The following is a 15310-nucleotide window of genomic DNA, read 5'->3' as shown; positions in this document are numbered from 1 at the left end:
TACACATTTTATCAAACAGCAAGTTTACAGAGGAGAACCTAAACGCATTTTGTATGATCACAGAGCTTTATTATGGGGAACAAATCAATATCAGATAAGTGACCAGCGGCAGTACAAGATTATCGATTTGATCTGTCCTCGATTCGATCAGAGAATTCACTATAATGGCAATCCCGGCGTAAGCCCCCCTGCTCACGGTCAAATGTACCATGCCAATCCAGTACATTGCGCTAACAGTCAATACTTGCAGCAGCACCGAGGCAATCGTGCCTTCGACAGATTTATTACTAACAGCTGATCGGAAAGAAGAGGATTTTAAGATGCTATTTTTTCGTCCAGAACCACCATTTTTCCACATACTCACCGCTCCATTTGTGTTTGCCAAAGTAATATCCAACCACGCTGGCGGCTGTGTCACCGATACCGATCGACAGTACTCCAGCCAAAAGCGTAAGCATTTGCAGTCCGCCAGAGTTGGTTAGATCGCAAGGCGATGGATGCAACCAAAGAGGCAGAGAACATCCCACTAGGAGATATATAGGCGTCAAAGCTACTGCACCCGAATCCTTTTCGTCAATGAATAAATTGACTGCCGAGTTGAGTATGCCTGCCACGGGAAATAGTTGTATAAGGCGGGCTATCTGTGAAATAAGGCAAACGATCGAAATCAACTTTTCGTAGTGCTATCTAGATTACAAGACTGAAGTTACCTCCAACACAACCAAAAGAGCTAGCATTAAACCGCTTGTAAGGTAAAGTAGCCGGCATTGGTACCACAGTCCCGGGCCGTAAACCAGAACAATAAGGAAATGGAACACCTTGCGAGTGGCTGTAGTGGTACGACGACCGTAGTTAAATTGCCATGTGACAAACGATACGGTAGTTAACAGAAGAGCTAGGTAAATCCCGGTAGTGGTCATCGTTTGCGCATCGCTCACGAGAAACAAAACTAAACGAGTGATTGCTGGCACATTTTCTACGGGACAAAGCGCCACCGAAATACTAACAATTCCCAGTGCGATCCAGAATAAAACTGAACTTCGAAGCCATTTGAGTGAGTGTGTCGCCCAGGTCAGCAACGAAATGCCTAACAACCCGAGCTGCGAGGAAGACAGATTTCGAATTATAATTGTATTACGATTCCAGGCTAATTAACAACCAATTTTAAACTCACCTGCAGAATGTAGCAGATTGCTTGCATATCTGAGGGCATTCCATCTGATCTTACGATCGCAGGTGGTAGTTGCAGTAATGAGAAGTATGTAAAAAGTACATACCCCTGGCTTACTACGGAAGCTTCGCCGAGGGTGAAGCTCTTTGGCATGGTCCGAAACAACATAAAAAATACGGTGTCATACAACAGGATAGGCAATAGGCCTGCTACTGCACAAAATAGCATATTTTCTCCCAAGCAAACTGAAAACAGCAGCGACGAAAGTCCTGATACTAGGAACATTAGCAAAGTCGCTTGCCGGCTGTTCCATCGTGATTGCAGTTGGCCTCGGATGACTAACGAATGCAAAAGCAGTCCAAAGGTTACGATTACCGCGCGCTTGTTATTTCGTGGCAAATATTGATAACGATCATGTTGATATGGCCGCCAGACGGTTGCAGCATAACAGGCAGGCAGCAAAAGGGACAACCACCATCCATCGCTAGCACCAGGTCTATGGGAAAGAATAAACATAGAACCAATTTGTTTCATTGCAAATAATGTTCCTTGTCGATCAAAGATTACCTTACCGCGTTGCCACAGATTTACTAGACAAGCGCATAACTGTTTTAATGCTCAACTCGCACGGCAACTCATGTGATTTATTGTGATTTTAAATACTTACATCCATAAAGTGCCAGCATTATAAAGCTGTCAATTGTTTTATTTATATTATGTTTTGTTAAACCCTTTTGGAAACAAAATTTTTTAATCACTTATGAATTCTTGAAAAATATTATTTCAATGATAAATTTAATGTTATACTATAAAATATTTTCTTGTATTTACTTTAGAACGCTTACAACGGATATATATTTCAATTTTTCTGAGCATGGAAAATGTTTAATCACATGTGTCAAAAGTGCCTGTTTTCTTTTCTGGTGCATTGCTGTCAAAAAGTACCTTACTTCATGTCGTTTCTTTCACTTTTCATCATTGTGAAAACGAACTTAGAATCGGAAACAAGTGCGCAGAGTGCATTTTTCAAAGATATTACTGAAATTTGTAGTGAAGCAACAATTATTCGCAGCTTAATCGCAAAAATGAAGTTCCAATACAAGGAAGAACATCCATTCGAGAAACGAAAGGCTGAGGGAGATAAAATTCGACGCAAATATCCGGACCGTGTACCCGTAAGTAGAGCTGACTATTTTTTCTTTTTTGTTTGGCATTCTTGCTGAAATGAAATATGGTGGCTGTTTGTTTGCATTACATTTCGTGTGCCCGTTCGTATGGCAATCTCGCTCGGCGGCGTGTATATGCGTACCATAACATTTCCATAATCGGAACACAGTCGTTTGCGATGAGTCAGATGGATTCTGTGGGGGGATATGAAAATTCCACTCTATCGTAAACTTTACCTCCTGAAGAAGGAAAACTGCTCGTTATATTGGGTAAATACGAACACTTTTCCGTATGAAACACTTGAACAAATTTGCAACTTTACAGTCATGGTATGGCGCGGTTTAGCTTTTCCTCTTGTTCAAGGTTATTGCGTCATGGAAACGTTCATGTCAGGTTACAGGTTCCTTTGTTGTTTCATTTTTCGATACGTTCTATTGGTCGACCATGACGAGATTATACCGTCATAGCGGCAGTAAAATTAATCTGGACTTTTGAAATTTCAATGTATTTATAACTTTAGAAAAAGATTCCCATCATATTGGCTCCACGAAACCATCTGGCAAAGTGTCTCGTAGATAATTTCTTGGGGGTTGTTTTGATCTGGTGTTGTTTGCCTTTTTTTTGAGAGCCCCTAGGATATGGTAATGTCTGAGTTCTGTCTTGATTAATCACCGTAAATTAGATTAATTTCCAGTAGATTATGATATTTTAGTATCATCAGCCATTTTGTAACAGGAAATATTTGGAAGAAAAATCCTTGGCCCCCACATCCATTAAGTATCTATTTCGCAGTACTAGCAGCGGACGTTCTCACGTAGACACGCACACCCGACGGGGAACGAGTGTACGTGTGCGTCGCTGCTTGCTTTGTGCGCATGGGTAACAAAGTGAACACAAACAACAGCCTCGGCTTGTTTTCAAATCAGCTGTATTTGACTTGTGAAAAATCGTACGACTTTCATTTCGCTCGCCAGAACAAAAACAACCATCATTTACCTAGCATTCGATGTCGATCGAATTCACAACCTGTCTCACTGTTATCGATGTGGAAGAATATTGGTCTTTTCGGGATATATACCAGAATATTTCTCACCAATTTCCGCTGTTGTGTTATGCGAAGCGTAAACAAACCCTTGCGCAAAATCTTTGCGGATGCAAACAAACATGGAGAAGGCGTCATAATAGAAATAGCGCACCGCCACCTTTGCTGGAAATGAGGTCATATTTGGCAGAGAGCTTCATTATTGATAAGCTTTTCTTGTCGTCCGGCATCTCATTTCGATTGGCTACGATAAAGGATGGATGAAAATAGACCACCACCATCATAGATGATTGTTTGATTATTATTTCCATGTTACATGCTGTTCCAAAATGTTGTTTGACTGTAATTCTATTTCACTTGTGCCCGCTTTACAGGTGATTGTCGAGAAGGCACCGAAGGCACGGATTGACGACTTAGATAAAAAGAAATACCTAGTTCCATCCGATCTAACTGTAGGACAATTCTACTTCCTGATTCGCAAACGCATCCATCTTCGCCCGGAGGACGCTCTATTTTTCTTCGTCAATAATGTCATTCCACCGACGTCGGCCACCATGGGTTCGCTGTACCACGAGCACCACGAAGAGGACTATTTCCTCTACATCGCTTACTCGGACGAGAACGTTTATGGCAACTCGACTGACAACAACTGAACAAGCGTCGTGCATTGATTACAGAGTAAGCAGATCCATGTAATAGCAACAAGCGGAAGAAGCAAAAACACATACTGAAATTTGTGATGTTAAAAAAAGGACAAAAAATATGCAGCCGTCGTCTCTTAAGTATATTGTGCTGCATCAATTGATCCCCTATTTTTTCCCCCACTCTATAAAAACACGATCCCTCTAGGATAAATTTGTGCGACATTAGCATCCTTCACTGTTGCGCACTATACTGATCGGAGATTGTTGTAAACTTTAAGCGATGATCATTCGCTGAAAGGCATTCTTCTTCAGAGCATTACTACGTTCTTTTTCTCCCATATCTGTGGTTCATTTGTAATGGGTGTAGTTACATAAACTAGCCTTATTCAATGGTACGTATTTTATTTAAAACAAAAATAAGAAAAAAAATGTATAAGTAGGTTTAAAGGAAAAAAAAAAACAAAAAAATAACTTACAGGAATGTTCTTTTTTTTTTCGAGATAAATGGCACTGAGAAAGTAACAAGATATTAGATAAACGAGCGCTGTTTTTTGTTGGGAACGACACGTCTGGATCTAGAATCGATTGTCTAGTAAAGGCACTAAATAATATGATCTTCAATTTTCGAGTAGCACTCTCCGCTTTGGAAAATCTAAAGTTTGGTTAAACGTAGAGGAGTGAGTCGTATGCCCCCTTCATCTACTGTAACATACCATTACTGTTCAGGCAACACTCTAAGGAGTTTAAATTAATTAGAGTCGATTGGTCTCCTATCTGCATCCTACTGGATGCAGTCGGTGATAAAAAACTACATCTGTGCGCTGAGCAAACTGGAAATCATTTAGTAATCTGGCCATGGCAGCGTGACATAGTTAGTTCGCCTATGAGAGGTCAAATAAGTAAAAGATAGCAATGCAATGAGATATGTTGGCATTAATTAATTTTATTTGAACATGAAACAATTACTACACTTTTTGCATTAAACACGCAATGCACTGTTTCCTAACTCCAGCATGGATCATCATCGATTCAATGGGCTGCTTCATTTCAAACCAATCTTTTTCTTGTAGAACGGATTTATAGGACTTGGTATAAGATTCGGCTTCAGGAGACTTTTAGATGGTTTTTTTCTCGAATCAAACGGCAGCTGTGGTGAACTTTTTACCTGCTTGATATGCTCCACCAGATCCTGTGCCACATTTTTATTTAGTGCAATCTTGACGCGTTTTCTTCCAGGTGTAATCGGTTCGTTTGTTTCTGTTGCAGCTACCACCTCGTTTGACACTCTCTTTAAGGTGCGTTTGGTTACTTGCGTTTTTGCCTTTATAGCTACCTTGCTGGCTTTCTCAACCGATTTCGCTTTTCGAGAAGGAATAAAATATTCTTGCTCTCCTTCCTTAAGCGGTTCCGACCACTCGTCCACCGTTTGGAAAGGTTTGCTGTTCACTGTGTCCTTTCCATTCGATTGTTGTTTTTTCTTTGCGGATGTAACAGATGCAGCTGCCATTACTTCTTTTGTTTTTCGTTGTTCGACTGTTGCGTCTTGCGTTTTAGATTTCTTTTCTTTTTTAATCACTGCCGATGCGTTATCTATAAATGTGCCCTTAGCGAACCCGTTTGTCGAAGAAGTCGTTACTGCACCCAATTGTTTAGCCTGTTCCGCATCCTTTCTTTTCTTTAGTCGCTCCTTAAGTAACTTCATCTTTTCATCCTTCCTACGCTGCAATAGATCAAGTTTGATTTGTTTTCTTGCCTTTGCTGAACTTGTTTTGCGCAACTTGTCTTGTTTTTTGCCAAGCTTTTTACTTTGATTTGTGGTGGCTGCTATATTATCGGCCTCTGCTGCTGCATTACAGTCATCTGCAGGAATATCTACTTCATCCACTGGCGTATCGTTGTCTTCATCGCCGGGGGTAGCCTGCAACTGCTTTTTGGCTGCATTTTGTTCGCGCTGTTGTTTCTTCAGAAGCCGTTTTTCTTTTTTACGTTCTTTTAGACTCTTTCGCTTCTCCCCAAACAGCTCCTTGCGAAAGTTTTCAATTTCTATGACCTTCTCATTAATGTTAACGGCATAATCGCTAGGTTTGATGCTGGGAACGCGCTTAATACCCAACGGGAACTCTCCAGCAGCAAACTTTTTGAATTGCTTTACCAGTTGAACCACTCTTTTCCTGGCTTTCGTCGTCACGAAGGATTTGTAGCAGTATTTTTCGAAAAGCGCGACGACCTGCTGTGGATCGAACATGATTTGAGGAATATCAACGTTCACTTTACCGGCACGAGGATCGTACACCTTCGCTGTATCTTCATTCGATGTTTCCTCCTCGTCCTCACCGAATCCATCATCCTCAATTATTTTTTTCATCACATCGTCGTCCTTGCCTTCGGATGGTTGTTTCGAATTTTCTTTTTCATCTTTTTGATTTTCTTCCGCAGCTTCCTTCGTGTCCATCACTCCTTCGTCATTTTCTTCTTCATCGTCGTCACTAACATGAAATTCTACGTTGTCAATGTTTCCGGTAACGAAATTTCTGTTCTTCCACATCTGGAATTTTTCCTCGTACATCTGACCCAACTCCGATTGTTGCATCAGCGCGTGAAATATGTTCTTCTTGATCGACGAGCATACCGTAGAGTCATCAGTTTTCAGCATGCATCGTATGTACACTTCAAGAATCTGTGTCACCACCGACGTTGGGATTTCTCCTTCGCTGACTTTAGCAATCTCATTCAGGATCAAATCATTAAAGTGGTTCATTAAACCGTAAGACATCGCGCCGCGATCTAGGATGGTCGCTTCGATAGTTTGTGCAAACTTATCCACATCCTCCGTTTGCCATCCGTTTTCGTGAATTGCCAGCAACGCATGACGCGTAACGCGTCGAACGAGCTGAAAAAGTACGACAGGGATGAATAGTAGAAAAAATTGTATATCATTCTAGCTACTTGGAATTGCAATAGGTACCATCATGAATTTGTCCATTCGCCAGCGGTCGAGCCCAAACCACTCGTTTCCCATTGTCACCATGAAGGCTTTGAAAAACTGCATTGCCACCGGAACATTGTGGCTGAAGCATCCCACTAGCGATCCGAGTGATTCCGCCAGCTCTTCCTGCACCAATGGTTTATCGGACATCCACATACAGTAGAACAGTCCCTTCCAAAGACGTAAAAAATCTGCATCGCTGAAAGCTTTTCGAAAAAACAACGAGCAAGAGGGAAAAACATAAGTTTGCGCTTGTTCAGATCCACTGCACCAGCTAGCATTCTGGTTTACCGAATGTGCTCTGGCTGCGGGTATTGAGCCAAGTTTTAAGGTTCTTCAACACTCGACGGCGTAGTGTGGCATCGTTACCAGCAAGCGCTCGGGCGAATTTTATCTCCTGAGCGATTATTGATGCTTTATCGGAAGAAGAATTCATCGTGGCATTTGCAGCAGCGTTTTGCGTTGCCGTGGACTCGTCTTTGACCACCATCACTTCGTTCGCTTATGACAATATCCTTGGTGGTTTTGTACAGGCCCGCCAACACGTGCCTGAATCAAGTAACTTCTAATTTGTAATTAGCACAATCTCTTTAACCAATAGCTCAGTGGAATTGCATTCAGAGATGTATCAGCCACTTTTTCACGAGAAAATTTAGTCGAAACGGCATAAATTGACTTTAAAATCCTTAAATTTATCGTTTTGAAACAACGAGCTACACCGTGTATTATTGTGTCCTTTGTTTGAATGGCACATTGCTTGTGTTTATGATCATGGATTTGCTCTTGCAGCATCCACGTTTTTGCTTTGCGTCTATATTCCACGAGTCTGGTACTACACGGAGGATCCGACAGTGAGATCAAAATAGATCGTTTACATAGATTCAAAATAGCCGTGCGAAGCCTATTCAGTTCTTAATGTATTTATTTAAATTTCAATCAGTAGCGCGTATTCATTCATGAATAAATTTTAAATTGTTTCAGTTTGATTTACTAACTTTTTATCATCTTCACATTTTTTCTGTGGTACTTATTTTTACATCGAAGAAGAAGTATGAATGGTAAGTAATCGATTACCCAAAACAGAGTAATGAGGTAAATTGCTTTACTGAATATTAAAATTAGTCGTACTCGCTTTGCAGTATTAAAAATGCACATATTTGTCCTTAAACGTTGCAATGTGATCCACTATCCGCATCGCGTATATTTTGACATTAGCAGACCACAATTACAGTATTGTGAGGGGTTTTGCTTTGGTGTTGTAACTTGGGTGGCACGAGCATCGTAGTATAATTTAAATAATAATATTCGAATAGTGTTATAAGATCCCAGAATTGGCACATCGAGTTCACAAATTGGAAGAAATTTAAGTCTGTAGACCGACCCAAAACATAATACGATCAAAATTTTACAATATGCAGGAAGTCAAGAACAGAGTACTACTGTCATTGCAATAGCACGGGATATTAATTATTTGTTTTCGTTTTACGATTAAGTTACTGCTGAAATCCACTGAAAAATCGTACATTTTTCTCGTACTGTGAAGCATATTCCTTGAATAAGTGAATCTTTAGCGAAGATGTGATTGGGAATGTAGTGACATTACCGCATACGCGAAAGATAAATAAAAAACTATTCGAGGTCACAGGAGTGTAGAGAAAAAGACACAAAAACTGAAGGGCACTTTTTATTGCGGAATTGCGACGGAATTCCGAGGCATAAAATTGGCACGGTACGATTCAGCGGCACTGTAGGATGGCCGACAAAGGTTCACAATCGGGTCCGACGGCCCAGCCGTTGGTGAAGATTGGCCACTACATTTTGGGGGCCACGTTAGGTACGGGTTCGTTCGGGAAGGTGAAAATCGGTGAACATCAGGTAACGAAGCACAAGGTGGCGGTCAAGATTCTGAACCGACAGAAAATCAAAAGCCTCGATGTGGTAGGCAAGATCCGCCGGGAGATTCAAAATCTGAAGCTTTTCCGCCATCCGCACATCATCAAGCTGTACCAGGTCATTTCCACTCCCACGGATATCTTCATGATCATGGAGTATGTGAGTGGGGGTGAGTTGTTTGATTACATCGTTAAGAACGGGAAGCTGCAAGAGTCGGAAGCGCGACGTTTCTTCCAGCAGATTATCTCCGGTGTGGATTACTGCCACCGGCACATGATTGTGCATCGTGATTTGAAACCGGAAAATCTTCTGCTCGATCACAACCGTCACGTAAAGGTAACCAGCGCGCCAATCTGCGAAGCAAACCAGAGATTTATGCTGAGGCACACTTTGTTAATTTTTCTTTCCCTCTCTGCTATTAGATTGCTGATTTCGGTCTTTCCAACATGATGCTGGACGGGGAGTTCCTACGTACGTCATGCGGCTCTCCAAACTACGCCGCGCCAGAGGTTATCTCGGGCAAATTGTATGCTGGCCCCGAGGTGGACATATGGTCCTGCGGTGTCATACTGTACGCGCTGCTCTGCGGCACGCTGCCATTCGACGACGAGCACGTTCCAACACTGTTTCGCAAAATCAAATCTGGCGTGTTCCCCATTCCGGAGTATCTTAACAAACAGGTGGTGAGTCTGCTCTGCCAAATGTTGCAGGTCGACCCACTCAAACGGGCCACGGTGGAAGAGATCAAAAAGCACGAATGGTTCCAAAAGGACCTGCCCGCGTACCTGTTCCCGTCGCCTGTCGAGCAGGACAGCAGCGTCGTCGATACTAACGCCATCCGCGAGGTGTGCGACAAGTTTGGCGTCAAGGAACACGAGGTACACAACGCGCTCCTGAGTGGAGACCCGCACGATCAGCTTGCGATCGCGTACCATCTCATTATCGACAACAAGCGAATCGCGGACGAGGCTGCCAAAGCGGAGCTGAAGGAGTTTTATGTCGCCGCCAGTCCCCCGCCGCCTGGCGCGGACAGCAAATTCGGAGTCCCATTGGCGGGAGCGGGCACTGGTGGTGCGGCCGCAGCAACACAAGGCGCACCCAACGAATCCTTCAAATCCCCGTCGATCCATCCCGAGCGCATTGCTCCGCTCCGCGAGCGGCCGGTTATGTCGGCGGCTCAGAACGTGCCAACGCCGGCGCTGAGCAACATGTCACCCTCGGCCGTTATGCCCATCGATAAGCACCGCGGTACGCCTGTGAAGCGCGCCAAGTGGCACCTGGGCATTCGGTCGCAATCGAAACCGAACGACATCATGCTGGAGGTGTACCGCGCCATGAAGGCACTCGATTTCGAGTGGAAAATCATCAACCCGTACCATGTGCGCGTACGAAAATACAATGCGCGTAACGACAAGCACGTGAAAATGTCGCTCCAGCTGTATCAGGTCGATCCCAAAAACTATCTGCTAGATTTCAAATCACTCACCAACGACGAGGTGGAGCAGGGCGATGACGTCATCATGGAAAGCCTTACGCCGCCTCCGCCGGTCGGTTTCGGTGGTATGGGCATTCCCAACCTTCAACCCAGCGGCCACCACACGATGGAGTTTTTCGAGATGTGCGGTGCCTTGATAGCGCACCTGGCACGTTAGTGGCGTAGCTGCACGTAAACAGATGCGTAACAGTACTATATAATGTAAAACTGTAGATGAAAGCCAAAAAAGCAAAACTACCACAGTTGCTAGATTAGAAACGTAGACCATAGAAAGCGGACGAGGACGCGGAGCCCGGAAGTTGGCTTTGGGCCATCGGGTTTCGGATTTCATTCGGTTGGAAACACGTGCACTTGGTGTGTTAGGTATTCGAAAATTTGCTAGGAAAAGAAATACACATTATCCAATCGGCGAAAGAAACGCAGTTTCATCCACTGACACTAGCTTGCAACAATAAAGCTTACACTTGTATTTTACCATGCTGTTTTAATAGTATATTCAAACGTATATACCTATATCCAAAACCACACGGGGGTCCTCCTACCGTGTGCTTGCGGGAGGCCAAAGATTGCCAACGTCTTCGTGGCAGGACACTGGCAAAAAGTCCCTGTACTCGTTGAGGAAAACTGAAAGAAAAGTAAGGAACATTTTATACGCGATACCTCCTAGCCATCACGGATCGGATCGATTCTCGGATGCTTACATTTCGAATCGGACTTCCACAGCTCACCCAAACGCTGGGCGGAGAAGACTTCGTTCGCCAGCATTAGCTTTAGGGCGGCATCGATTCGTGGTACGGCCGCCGAATATTGCTTCAATACCGATTCGGGTGACGATAGGAGAATCTTCCGGAACTGTTTCAGTTCTTTGAAAATATTACCCGAAAGTATAAACTTCAGTAGATATCTGCGTAAAAAAAAAAGAAAATGATGAACGATCCTTCAAAACTCCACGTTAGCACCACCAACGCTCCAGATGATGGTCCAGTCGGTCTCTCTGTCCCTAAACGACACTCTGGGTGTATTCCTGCAGTTGCCGTAGAGCATGATACTCACTTGCATCGAAGCATAGTTTTGGGCATTTCCACCAGCGAGCACGGTAGCTCCCAACTTTTCTTGCCGATCGTAGCCTTCACGTGGCACTCGATCGTATCACTTTCCGCGTTATACACCGGCGCAATCGGCTCCTCTTGCACGTCGATTATGTTGCACACGCTTGGCACAAATTTGGGCAACCACTCGGGTTCGATCGCCGTTATGCCACGGAGAAACATTTTCGACTTTCCGCCATCCTCCGCACCAGTATCCGTCGGCACAACTGCTTCATACGCCTCCTGATAACAGATCCACTCCGGTTGTTGTCGACGAAGCACCGAACTCGCGTGCAGGAACACGGGCTCGTCGATCGTGGGCAGATTGTACGCATGTTTCAATCGTCGAGCGTCCGCCTTTAGCTGGATGCCACTCTCGGGCAGCTTGCGGGCAATTTGATCCGCCATTCCCACGAGTAACAGCTGGCGGAGCAACCGAGTTTGAACCTCCGACGGTGGTGGCATGTCCGGATCGACGGAGAGGTTCATTTCTAGCAGATTAGCGTTCACCTCGTTCGTGAGCTGTACGCGCAGTTTTCGAATTTCCCGGATCGCCTTCAACCGGATGCCGTTTTGCTCGCAAAATTCCTCCAGCAAGCCCTTGCTGTTGGCGTGCTCGGCAGCCCCGACCGCTTTTAGCAGTACCATCGGGTCACCAAGCAGCAACGATTCACCCATGCCCGCCCAAGCCTTCCGCTTCTGGCGCCAGCGTTTGCCACTCTCGGTGCCGCACGCCGTCTCCTCCGAAAGAGACACCTCTTCCAGTACCTCCTGCACGGAAAGGGCCGCCACGATACAGATGGCGTACGATAGCAGCGAGTGTTGGTGGCTGAGTGCTAAAATCTTCCCAAACCGAGGTGCCACCGGAAAGGCCGCCATAGTGCGTCCCAGCTCCGTCACCCTCGTTATCAACTGGTTCTGCTGCATCTTGCCGCTACGGGCGGCTGCGTCACGCATAATTACTTGCTCCAGGGCACCGAGTTGCAACAGCCGCTGCTCGGCCAAATGAAGCTGCACCGGATCGGGTGGCGATGGAAACGGAAAATTCGCCACCTTGTCGATGCCCATGCACTTCATCTGCAGCACCAATCCGTCGACGGGCTTTTGCTGTACCTCGGGTGGGGCAAATTCGACAAACTCATCGTTGTACACTGCGCTCGAGTACAGCCGGTAACAGTGACCCGGTGCCACTCGACCGGCACGACCTGCTCGTTGATTGGCCGACGCTTTGCTGGTGTACGTCACCACAAACGCCGTCACACCGGTTGTCTTGTCGTACAGCTTCGTCTTTTGCCGACCACAGTCCACCACATACCGGATGTCCGGAATGGTGAGCGACGTTTCGGCCACATTCGTGGCCACCACGCATAACCGCGCTCCGTCCGGAATTGTCTCGAAGATTCGCTGCTGTTTGTCGGGCGAAAGCATCGAGTAGAGTGGCAGCACCCACAGCGGATCGGTTTTTCGCAGCTCCGAAATGCTCTTTTCAAGCTCCTCAGCACCGATATTCTCCGTTTCCATATCGTCCTCGTCTAGCTCGCTTTCAGAATCCATCTCTTCCGCGAGATCCGCCTCGGTATCATCCACATGGGGCAGATCGTACGCGTCCAGGTTGATCTGAGGCAGCACTGGTAACGTAACGGTGCCTCGATTTCGTCTCCTTCCACCCGCCGCGAGCGTTTTATTGCGAGTCCTTTTTTTCCCCGGAACTTCGTCGAACTCAAGCTCTTCGTCGTCCTTCGATTCATCCTGATCAACGGTCGTTGCTTTTCCATCCGCAACAGCTGCCTCGGCAGCTTCGTCCTTTCGTTCGCGAAGCGGAAATAGTTTCCTCAACTTACGAACCATCGTGTTGACCTCTTTCTGTCCGGTGAGAAAGATCAGTATACCGCCAGGTGGTAGCTTGGTGTGAATTTTAACCGTTTTCAATAACGCCTCCCGCAGATAATCGGCCGGCGTTGTTCGGTTGAAGTGCACCGTTACCGGGTACTGGCGGGAATCGATGCTGATGACCGGTGGGGTGTCCAGGAACAGTTTCTTGTTCTCCGTGAAGTCCTGCACGCGCAACGTAGCGGACATGATGATCACGCGAAGCGGATTGTTGCCACGTTTCTCGCGCAGCCGTACAATGCGCGACAGTAGCCCCATCAGTATGTCCGTGTACACGCTTCTCTCGTGCGCCTCGTCCAGGATGATGCACGAGTACTTGCTGAGCAGAAAGTCGCCTTCAATCTCCTTCAGCAGGACACCGTCGGTCATGAATTTCAGCTTCGTGCGCTCCGTCACATTGCCTTCGTAACGGATCAGGTACGAAACGATGTCCGTCGATAGGTTCATCTCCACTGCGACACGCTTCGACATGGCGACGGCAGCCACGCGGCGCGGTTCCGTAATACCAATCAACCCCCGTTCGCCGTACCCCGCCTCGTACAGAAACTGCGGAATTTGTGTCGTTTTTCCGCTTCCCGTTTCACCTGCAACGATCGTTATTTTGTTGTCGCTTATCGTCTCCATTATGACTTGTTCTTCGCCCAGAATCGGTAGCTTCAGGCGGGCGGCTTGAATTTTTGGATCCCGCTCAACATGCACGTACGTGGCAGGTTTGCGATCCACCACAACAGGCTTCGCGTCGCTCGTTGGAACCGTGTCGCTGTGCTTTTCCGCTACACCATTTGTTGTAGCACCTTCAGGATCGGCTGGAGGCTCATTCTTTGCAGCATCAGTCCCTGTCGCTTGTGGGCAACTACTCCCATCATCTACGTTTGTCGTTTCATCCATCGTCGTTGGCTCGGTATTTGATTCCGATTCCTCTTCGCTAGAGGATGTCTCCGAGGACGATTCGTACAGCCCCGCTATGTTGGGGTCGCGTTCGCTTTCATCGCCCTGTTCGTCTGCCGATGATGGATCGGCTTGACGTAATAATGCCAAACGCTTTCGCCGGCTGCCCACCAGACTTCTAATCTTGGTCTCACCCTGCTGTTTCCGGTTGACGACAGGTTTCTCCGCCAAGGTAACACCGTACTTTTGTTCCTTGAAATGTTGCTTCAAACCCTTCGTCTGCACATCACTCAGCTTTTGAAAACTATTCAGTTCCTCCGTCGTGGCTTGCACGGCCACCAGCGATTCGATGAGCGAAGATCGGTTCTCTTTTTTCTTTTTCTGATCGACAATCTTCTCCAACCGTTTGCGTTGCTTTTTCGACAGGATCTTTGTCACCACTGTGTGATCCCGTTTGATTCTAGTGGCACGCTTTTTGGAGGGAAGCACCAACGCATTTGCATCGTCCGGCGCACCGTACTCCCCACTGGGTGCCAAATCTAGTTTGATCTAAGCGAAACGAAAGAACCACCATTGAGTCGCGTGTTTGCGAAACCTTTCACGGGCTTGCCATACCTTTTTGGTTTCCGTATCATCGATGACGGTTTCTACTTTTCGGCGACCTTTTTCGTTGAATCTACGCTTACCCATGATGATAGTACTTTCACATAAACCCGTGTTACATGCGATCGAAACCGGTACGGACATCGGTTTGTTTACATCCGTCACAACACGTGCGCCCGATGCAGTTAGTCGAGACGGCAATATTCTGACAGATGATCGCTTACTACTCTAGGCGGTGTATGCTTCCCGATTGTTGTGAAATATTTCATGACTGAAACATTTCATTCGTGCGTTTCGACTCATAATCATTTTTGTGAAGAATTTTTCAATTATACCCCCTCCAATTTAATTAGTTGATTGTTGCAGTAATACTTCTCTGCAATCCTTGAAAATGTGCAGAAGTTGTCTGTCGTTAAGCAAAGGACCTTTTATAGTGCGTGCTT

At 45.8% G+C, this 15310-nt stretch overlaps 5 protein-coding genes across 5 annotated transcripts; 2 read left to right on the top strand and 3 right to left on the bottom strand.

The window, feature by feature from the left end:
• Window positions 1–70: 70 nt before the first annotated feature.
• LOC128730715 (dolichol kinase) lies at window positions 71–1857 on the bottom strand. Its single transcript, XM_053823797.1, has 6 exons — window positions 1839–1857; window positions 1175–1416; window positions 1088–1100; window positions 711–829; window positions 361–641; window positions 71–287 (listed from the first exon to the last, which is right to left on the bottom strand). The coding sequence occupies exons 1-6, from the start codon at window positions 1855–1857 to the stop codon at window positions 71–73; spliced, it is 891 nt and encodes a 296-aa protein (XP_053679772.1).
• A 307-nt stretch (window positions 1858–2164) lies between these two features.
• Window positions 2165–4808, top strand: LOC128732045 (gamma-aminobutyric acid receptor-associated protein). The gene is made up of 2 exons (XM_053825206.1): window positions 2165–2346; window positions 3755–4808. The coding sequence occupies exons 1-2, from the start codon at window positions 2257–2259 to the stop codon at window positions 4031–4033; spliced, it is 369 nt and encodes a 122-aa protein (XP_053681181.1). The 5' UTR covers window positions 2165–2256; the 3' UTR covers window positions 4034–4808.
• Window positions 4808–7532, bottom strand: LOC128732044 (ribosomal RNA processing protein 1 homolog). The gene is made up of 3 exons (XM_053825205.1): window positions 7302–7532; window positions 6990–7216; window positions 4808–6914 (listed from the first exon to the last, which is right to left on the bottom strand). Exons 1-3 carry the CDS (start codon window positions 7498–7500, stop codon window positions 5067–5069), a joined length of 2274 nt encoding a protein of 757 aa, XP_053681180.1. The 5' UTR covers window positions 7501–7532; the 3' UTR covers window positions 4808–5066.
• Window positions 7533–8546: 1014 nt separating this feature from the next.
• Window positions 8547–10852, top strand: LOC128731396 (5'-AMP-activated protein kinase catalytic subunit alpha-2-like). Its single transcript, XM_053824514.1, has 2 exons — window positions 8547–9239; window positions 9326–10852. Exons 1-2 carry the CDS (start codon window positions 8763–8765, stop codon window positions 10553–10555), a joined length of 1707 nt encoding a protein of 568 aa, XP_053680489.1. The 5' UTR covers window positions 8547–8762; the 3' UTR covers window positions 10556–10852.
• Window positions 10853–10882: 30 nt separating this feature from the next.
• On the bottom strand, window positions 10883–14954 carry LOC128731394 (probable ATP-dependent RNA helicase kurz). Its single transcript, XM_053824511.1, has 4 exons — window positions 14880–14954; window positions 11452–14813; window positions 11100–11302; window positions 10883–11022 (listed from the first exon to the last, which is right to left on the bottom strand). The coding sequence occupies exons 1-4, from the start codon at window positions 14952–14954 to the stop codon at window positions 10937–10939; spliced, it is 3726 nt and encodes a 1241-aa protein (XP_053680486.1). The 3' UTR covers window positions 10883–10936.
• Between the last annotated feature and the right edge of the window lie 356 nt (window positions 14955–15310).

This window comes from Anopheles nili, chromosome 2 (assembly GCF_943737925.1).
Source record: "Anopheles nili chromosome 2, idAnoNiliSN_F5_01, whole genome shotgun sequence".
NCBI lineage: Eukaryota > Metazoa > Arthropoda > Insecta > Diptera > Culicidae > Anopheles > Anopheles nili.
The sequence above is the reverse complement of the archived record's forward strand: the minus strand, read 5'-3'. Positions and strand labels throughout refer to the sequence as shown.